This window comes from Urtica dioica, chromosome 4 (assembly GCF_054948205.1).
Source record: "Urtica dioica subsp. dioica isolate 48M chromosome 4, U.dioica_male_clone48M_v1_H2, whole genome shotgun sequence".
Lineage (NCBI taxonomy): Eukaryota > Viridiplantae > Streptophyta > Magnoliopsida > Rosales > Urticaceae > Urtica > Urtica dioica.
The window spans coordinates 22,200,807-22,210,107 of NC_142759.1; the positions used below are offsets into that span (position 1 = coordinate 22,200,807).

A 9,301-nucleotide genomic window follows, 5' to 3' on the forward strand; every position below is an offset into this window, starting at 1 on the left:
TTCTTATTTATGTTCTTCTCATCACCATGCACTAAATTCCTTAAGGGCTATGGTGTAGTGAGTTTATGAACGGTGATGGATTCCTTAATATAATATTGAAGAATTGTTATCATTCTAATTGCTTTGTTTAATTCAAAAATGTGTGTAATGCTTGCATAGGATTAGCTACCTTATGCATGAACTTTAATACATTCCTAGTTTGCCTAATTTGAATTACTATAATACATTCCTAGGCTAGATATAGCTAGGCTGTTATAGAATCATGTGTATGCTTTTGTGTTTAATGTATCCCGTGCTTTTTAGGAGTTGAGATCGAGAGATAAAATTCCGCCATAGGTTTAGGTTGCTAGATGCTCGAGAGAGATTTGGTAATATGATTAACGTGAATGTGATTAGAAAAGTATGAATGATAATAATCGTGCGTAAATTCCATAAATCCGAACCGTAGAGTGAACTCATGAAGCCATAGTCCTTACTCCTCTCTATCCGTAAAATCCGTCTGTTTTCATTTTGTTTCTTTATTAACTTGTAAAAAAAAAGGTTTTGTGACAACCATTCTCCATTTTCCTAAGTTTTCTTTGTGCTAGTGAAATTCGCATCTTTAATTTAGCTTAGTCCCCGTTTATTCGAGTCGCATTTGCGATTTATTACTATTGCTTCCACGTGCACTTGCGTGTGGAAAATTTTTGCAACACCTCACATGAATGAAATTGACGACAACAAAAGACTTGACGCGATTCAATATGGTGATAGGTTCTGTGGTCAATACCAATATAGGATAGGTAGACAAAGTCCATTAACCTTCCCTCGTGGAAATATGTCATGTTTACTTAGCAGACGCGATGTCTTTGAACTGTTAATTCTTTGTATATAAATGATAAACATATATCATGCTGAAATCTTCGTGCCACAAGCTAGGTTCTCATGGTTATGTTCATTTCGGCCCTGAACATGGGCCTGATTCTGTAAGAGTTTCTAAAGAATTAAACCCCATTAATTCTCTTTCAAAACGGCCCCACTTTTCTCTCACATAGATGATTCCTACACCAAAGAGTAATTTCATATTACTCGTTCGGAATTTCAAAGATCCGTTTTTAAAGAATCATTAAAAGCACAATGCTTAGCCTCGTACGGGTGTCACCATTTTATCATAGGAATATGACCGGAGTTTTCCCCCACAGTGACCTCACTTCGTCTCAGCAGTTAGGTTATCGTATGCGTAGCAGAAGTCTTTTCTTACGTAGTGGCAACCAAAACCAATCCTCTTGCTATCGACGCTGCTGGTTAACCCTAATCACTAAGCCATAAGTTTACCTACAATACAGATGCAACATTTTTGTGGAAATGATTTAACGCTCAGCGAGAACAACATAAACCTTACAAAACAAGATGAGTAATGTAATGCATGGACTACTTATTAGTGTTTTAATTCTAAAGGTGTCATAATCTTTTGTATCGTAAATCTTATCATATTTTATTCAGGGCCCCCCTTATAGTATTCGTACCAATTTTCAGTACGCACTTTAGAGACGAAGATATGGATTTTCAAGGTCTCATACTTCGCTCTATCTTTAAAATTTATAACATATGAGAAATTTCCCCATTTGGGCCTGTAAGTTGGCTTGAGAAATTGTCCTTAAGACCTCCGTAGCTCGAGGCGGTACGACTCTCTTACCTATATATTCACTTTATTATTTAAGTGGCATGCATATATGATACATAATAAAAAAAATAAAAAAAGATACTACAGAGCATGATACGATAACACAATTATACATCAAATACGTGTTACCCAAACATAATGTATCACTTAACATGAAACATAACATAGCTCAAAACACATATCAAACCTAAAAGCATCATATCATAGCATATGAAAGCAAACATTACAGAAACATCATACATCAATCAACTATATACTAATAATACGGTATCATTAAACAAATTGATCGTGAGTAACGAACTCATCATATCTTTATTTAAAACTTATATGTGATTTAATGAAATTGTTCTCACCTGAGAAACAGAGATTACGATCGTAGATCGATGAAGAAATAAAAAGCTCTAAACGCATTGGAACCTAATTGAAGAAAACGATAATTAAGTCTCTGCTATTGATTAAATTTTATACGCTATTTGGGTGTTGGAATTTGTCTGAATTTCGGCTAAAGGCGAAAATTACTAAAATATCCTTTGGGCTAGGGAAAAATAAAATTTCAGAAAAAAATCTTTAAAAAATTCCATAATAAAGTAAATTATATTTTAAACACTTTTTCTCGAAATGATTTGGTCGAAAAAGGCTTTTAACTATTTCATAAAACTAGTTTACATAAAACGGTCATTTAAAACTTGGGAAAACAACACATATATACCATGTGTTTTAGTGAAATGTTGAGTTTAACCTTTGGTTTCAAAAATGTTGAGTTCATACCTTTTGTTTAATTAAAATGATGAAATTATACCCTGGAATAGATAACAGTGTTACAAATCTCCCTTTCATTGATGTTAACTCTTATATAAAAAAACCGAATTAAATCCAAACCAGTACCATAACTTCCAAATTCCCAATTTTGAAATAAAAATAGCCTTAAAATCGAAATTAAATAATAAAATTCATGTCTCCGAAGAGATGGCTTCATTCCATGTTCAAGTTGCAACTTTGAATCCCGAATTCTCTGTTCGAATCTGTAATTTTGATGTCTATCAACTGTTCATTTTCACCTCTTGCCTCTTTCTGTATTCTCAAAGATTTAGAGACTGTTGTTTGTTTTTTCGTTTTTAAATAAATTACATATATGACGCGAATGAATAAAGATAATTGGTGTTTACGTATAAATATTCTAGTCAACGTCAATGAAAAGTTAATAAAAAATCATTGAAAAAGATATTTGTGGCATTGTTATCTATATGTGTTATTTCACTAAAGCACAAGATATATGTATATATATGTGTTATTTTCCCTTAAAACTTCTAAGAACAAATATTTGCTTCCATATTAAAAAAAATCATGGAAATTAGCCAAGATAAACTAATTTTCATTTTTAAAGCTCAATATTTTATATTCTTGAAGATTTCACAAAACATTATAGAAAATAGACTTCACTCACAAACATAAATATAAATCACTCTTTAAATAATTTATTTGAGAATCTAGCGCTATAATTTGGAGAAACGTACAACACGAAAATTTTCTGCCTCGTCAAATTGTTTCAGAAACGGAAATACTCAAAATTAATTCATTAAGAACTAAATATTGATACGAAGGCTATGAAAACTTTACTTAAACACAATATTATAATTTTGAACTTACTAAAAGTTCACTTGAATCGAGTTGAAATGCTATTTTTAAAAATTCGAGAAACATATCTACGAATTGACATATCTACGAATTGGAGATGGGAAAAATGGATTTTCTTTGAATGTAGGTTTTTGGAAAAAGGATGAGAGAGACTAACTTGTGGTGTTTTTTTTTTTAATTTTTTTTTATTTTATTAAAGAAATAGAATATGTATTATAAATAATGGGTCATTGAGATTAAAGACTCTATAGATGGTGAGAGTTTCTCCAACTAAATGAGTTAATTCTCTAGGAGTTTAAGTTGATAAAGACATGAGATGTCTAATTGGTCAACCCATAAGCATCAACAAATTTACTCCCGGAAATAGACAATAAACTAGATACATAAGATAAAGACTCAAACTAGATAAAATATTTTTATATTAATAGAAACTTTTTTTTTCTTCCTGGTTTTCTGGTTTTTCTTGCTAATCACCTTAAGTTGATGATCGTTAAAATTTGTTGAGAATATATTGGATTTTCAAGTTTCTAATATATGTTAATAACTTACTGGGTTTCTAGGTTCTGCGTTTCTGGACAGTTAATTGTAGGGGTATAAAAAATAAATTTTATTATTTATTGGGCTTTGGTTCGATCAAAGGCCCAATAAATGATCCAGTCCAGCTCGAGGAGGAAAAGCCCAAGCCCAGTTCACATATAAGTCATCCAGTTGCCCGTGCTGACCTAGCCAAGTAACGAAGTCGTGCTCAACCCGCAATCTCGCCGAGAAGATCGGATCTAAGACTTGACTAGTCTGCGACGTGGCGAGGACAAGCTGATCAACACGTATCCAAGAGACGATCCTTCTTCGCCTATAAATAATAACCGTTGTAAACATTTTTCACACACAAGCTTTCCTATTCACATTCTACATTATTCAAATTCTCGCAGTCTGTTGTTGAGCTCACCTACTTGGGTTCGGCTCCTCGTCCTTTTGTAATATTTGACATCAATAAAGATTATTCTTTTCACATTTCGTATTATATTTCTTTCAAATTAAATATTGTTTGTTTATTATACGAAATCATTTTGAGACCTACTATATAATAAAATAAATACCTCATAAATAAGTATTTGTGATTGTTGAGATTTCGACATCAACATTAATTATTGTTAATAGGTTGTCTTCATCTCCGTTTTCAAGAATTTTTTGTTGGTTTTAACACAGTTTATAATCGTTAATTAATGTTGATATGTGGTCATCGTCATTATCTTCTTCAGAATTCCTTTGTTCCTAAGTAATTTTTTGTTTTGATTGACATTAATAATTGTGATTATTCCTAAACTATGACCTCCACACTAGTTTAGCACCAAAATCCAATATGTCTAATTTAATCCAAAACTATGACTACCTTGCATTTTTTGGTACAAAAATACCCTCAATAAAACATTCTTTTCTTTTTATTTTCGTTATATTTATTCTCTCTCTCTCTCTCTCTCTCTCTCTCTCTCTCTCTCTCTCTCTCTCTCTCTCTCTCTCTCTCTCCCCTTGTGCTTAGCTAAGAAGGATTTCACATTTTTCAGTGACTTCATTCTCAAGAACGATTCTTAGAATTCTGGAAAAAAAAATTCTGAAAAAATTCTGAAAAATCTAGAAAATCGCTGAAGATTTATTAACATCATTGTCTTTTTATTGACATCGATATCAATAAATCTTCAAACGATTCTGGAAAATCATTTGAATATTTATTGACATCAATGTCAATAAATCTTTAAACGAATTTGCAGATTTTTCTTTTTCCAGTTATTCCAGATTAAAAAAAAAAAGATCTTCCTTGTGAGCTTCCTCTTCGTCGCGTAGGGTTAGGTAATCTTAGGGTTTTTGATAACGTGGGTTAGTTTTTTTGAAGAGAAATAAGAGAAAAAACAAAGAAATATGATAAATGGTAAAAGTATAAGAGATTTCTAACGTAGTTTGAGATTACCTGACATTATTTGGAAGTCGTACATTGTAAAAACAGCTATATTTCCACCAATGTCAAACCATAACTCTTTTGAGTTATTGCTTTTCCACTCGATGCAGAACAAGTAAATGCATTAGATGTTTAGGAAACTTCGTCCCTTCCAAATCCTGGATATGTCCAAACGGCCCTTGCTGGAAAAGAGTTAGTTGCCTCTCATTTTTCAGTCCTGACTTGATTGTTTCAATGACGTTAAACTTCTATCGCGCTATGATCTTTTGTTTTGGATTCCAGTTGTGTTCAAGCACAACGAAATCTCCAACCTGTTAATTATATGTATCAGTAACCTTTTTCAACAATAATGAAAGTAGAATGTGCACTTCATTTTATTAATAAAAATTATCCTAAACGTAGTTAATACTAATTGCCTACTTTTCAAAGTAAAAAAAATGTACAACTTCATTTCATTAACATTACCAATTTTTCAGTCTAACAAATGTCCTGTTTTCAGAATTTGATATCAATGAAATTTAAAATAAAAACCATCAGAATGTGCAATTCAATGTCATTAATAACGAACATAAATCCATAATTTAAGAACATACCTCTGGTTGGACAATTTCAACCATTTTAATCTTTTTCGGCCCTTTCACTTGTTTTGCACTATTACTACTCTTCATCTGCACAATTCAAAATTTTAATTACTGATAATAACTTTAATTTCCAGTAATAAAAAATAATTACTTTCATATATGAGTTTCTATCTCAGTTGATTTTTCATGTTCAACCGTTTCATTAAACCAAAATACCCTTATTTATTCTTATTAATAATCTGAAATATCATAAACTAATTTGTTATTGATAATAACCGGAAATAGGGACATACATATACTTTTCATTCCGAATCAACACAGTATAATTTCCATTAATAAAAAAAATATTTTTTAAATCTCAGTTGTAACGTCTCCATATCAGTTGCTATAAAAAATTTATTTTTTTAATTTCGTAATCCGGTTAATTCTTAAAAAAAAAAAACAACAATCATAATCGGAAATAGTGGAGATTCCCATTGTTATTGATAATCACCGGTAAATATGGACATGCATAAACTTTTCCATCACTATCGATCTTCCATGAACTAAAATGAACTATTCTATAATGGATGTACCCATTTTTATTCATCACTACCGATTATTAATCCAAAAGTTCGTACCTTTTCCACCGTAGCTTCGAGTTTGTTCTTCCCAAATCTTGTTTTCGCCATTGCAAAATATCTTCCCCTTTTATTATCCGCGATTTTCAGATACCTTTGTTTTTCAACTTCATTTCTATTTTTTCGCTGACCTTTGGTATTCGGTTTGAGTTTGTTGAGTGTTAGCTTTAAAAATGCCTCGTTAATCGGGTTGTATTTATTGTTATTTTTTTTTTCTCATGTAACACATTCACGTAGCATTGGGCGGGAATAAGTTGTAGGGGTACATATGACTATTTGCACCTAGTAATAAATGAAGATGGCCAATTGTCACAAATTATCTAAAAGGTGGCTAAAATGCAATTACAAGTTTCAAAATGGCCATAAATCTAGTCCGCCCAGAATTATATTGGTTATGCGTGGATCACAAGAATTCGTCGTAAATGAATCGAAACAAAGCTAAATTGCCGAAAATGAATAAAATAAATACGAATAAATAATAGCTCTTTATTATAAATCGATCTGAGTACAAAATGGTCGAGCTCGGATTGAGAGTTTATGAGCTCAACTTGAATATCGGACATAAATGAATGATCAGGACACTATCTACTTCTTATTATGTATAGCTGAGCTTGACTTTGCTCCATCGTCGATCTGGTGGACACGTGGTCGGTTTGGAGGTCTTCAAGGTATGTGATCCGGGATGGATTGAGGTCGTCATAACGAGAAGATCGGAATGGACCTATTCTCTCAGGCTGACTACAGACTTAGCGTCCTGGAAATTAGATGAGAGTCAAACGGCGGGCCGAGTCTTCGATCCAATAGGTTGGCAGGCTAGGCTTTGAGCGAGTTGAGTCTCCATCCAGCGTGTTAGTTCGATTTTATGGGCGTGAGGCCCAACTTGATTTTTGAAGTGGGTTAAGCCAATTTCTATACCCATTTGGAAAACTTTGAAGTTTGAACTTATTATGATCATCAGTGTCCTTGATTAAGGGAAAAGCCTTGGCTTCCATCCATTTGGAAAAATAGTCTGTTAGAACTAGAATGAATTTCTACCCTCCGAGGGTGGTGGGTAATGGTCCGACTATGTCCATTGACCATTTCATGAACGGATAGAGTGCTGAGATTGAGGATAGTTCTTCAGCGGGTCTTTGGATGTTTGGGGCGTGCTTCTGGCACCTATCACAGTTCCTAGAATGCTTTTCGCAGTCCTCAATCATCGTGGGCCAGAAATAGCCCTGTCTTTTAACTTTAATAACTAGAGCTTTTCCTCCTGCATGGTTTCCGCATTCTCCTTCAGGAATCTCTGAGAGAATTTGGGTGGCTTCGTATTTGGATACGCAGCATAAATAGGGTCCAGTGAAACTTCTTTTGAAAAGAACGCCGTCGAGGATGCAGAATCTAGCGCAGATTGCTTTAACTTGCGTCTTTCTAATTTATCTTTGGGGGCGTCTTCGTTCATGATGTATTTTAAAATCATGTCTCTCCAGTCCCTCACTTCTATTGTCATTATTGAGCCGGGGCTAATGGTAATAGAAGGTTGTTTTATGATTTCAACCGGGATAACTCTATTTATTTCTGGGTTTGACGTTGAAGCCAATGCTGCTAGAGCGTCAGCTGAGGCATTGTCTCCTCGAGGGATTCTTGTGAGCTCGAAAGTCTCGAAATCTTTGGCTAAATCTCGTATTGGCCATGAATCCACGGGCGTCCCAGTATTATGTTAAATGGGGAGGGGCAATCGAGGACTACGAATTCGACCACTCTGTTGACTCCGGTTGTTTTGACGGTTAACTTTATTATACCCATTGATGGGGTTACTAATCCGTTAAAACCGGTTAGCTCTGTAGATTTCCTTTCGATGTTGGACTCATCGACGTTCATCCTCTTCAAGGTGTTTCTGAAGATAGCATCTACCGGTAGAGCATCCTCATCACTATTTCTTCCTCTTTTACTTAGAGAAGGATTTCCCCTGGGATGCGAGCTAAAAGTTTTCTTTTTGGGTGGCAGTCCCAAATTGACTCCTTTTAGTTCACCTTTGGTAATTTTTTCTGCTAGAACCCTCCTCATTGTTTCACAATTTAGGGTGGCATGTCCTTTACTTTTGTGAAATTCACAATAAGCTTCGGGGTCTTGAGTCCATTTTTTATTGGTGTTCCCGGCGCGATCTCCGTCGTTCACATTGAATGCGAATCCCGACAGGGCCTCTAACTTGTTGGGAATCCCATTTCCTTTTCCTTTCTTCTGGCATCCAATTCCTTGGGACTGTGATCCTCCGGGATTGGAATTTCCTAGGAGGACTTTTTCATCTTTATGCTTTTTGGCCAGGAGGTTTCTCTCTTCTTCGGCTCTAGAAAAATTCGATGCTCGATGGATTGCATCTTCGATGGTGAATGACCTATTAATCGTCATTTCTTCTCGGAACCGAGAATCGTGCCACAACTCATTCTTTAAAGCGGTCAAAGCCGAATCGTTATCGAGGTTCGGGATTTTGGCCATGATGCTTTTGAAGCGAGTCATGTAACTTTTCAAGGATTCGGAAGTGGTTTGTTGAGGTATTTCATAGGTCTTCCATGGTGGGCTCGTCTTCAACCAGCATTGAATAGTGCTTGAGGAATTCGGTGGATAATTTTTGAAAATTTCCAATCGATCCTTCCTCGAGCCTTGAGAACCAATCCAAAGCGGCGCCACACAAGTTTTCGGCAAACAATTGGCAATAGCCCGCCTCTAACTTGTGTTCAAGAAGATGAGCCTGGCCCATGGCGATGCGGAAAGCTGTCATGTGGGATTTTGGATTAGTTGTTCCAAAATAATTTGGGAGTCTAACCTTTCCGATGTACCCGATCTTAATTCTGCTTATGCATGGAGCAAAGGG

At 34.7% G+C, this 9,301-nt stretch overlaps 1 protein-coding gene across 1 annotated transcript; it reads right to left on the minus strand.

Annotated features, from left to right (window-relative positions):
- Positions 1 to 8,103: 8,103 nt before the first annotated feature.
- LOC149401233 (uncharacterized) lies at positions 8,104 to 8,925 on the minus strand. Its single transcript, XM_089610630.1, has one exon. It carries the CDS (start codon positions 8,923 to 8,925, stop codon positions 8,104 to 8,106), a length of 822 nt encoding a protein of 273 aa, XP_089466756.1.
- Between the last annotated feature and the right edge of the window lie 376 nt (positions 8,926 to 9,301).

What these genes read in the sequence shown, in the direction of transcription:
- LOC149401233 (XM_089610630.1), bottom strand. Translation starts at nt 8,925, where the DNA reads ATGGCCAAAATCCCGAACCTCGATAACGATTCGGCTTTGACCGCTTTA.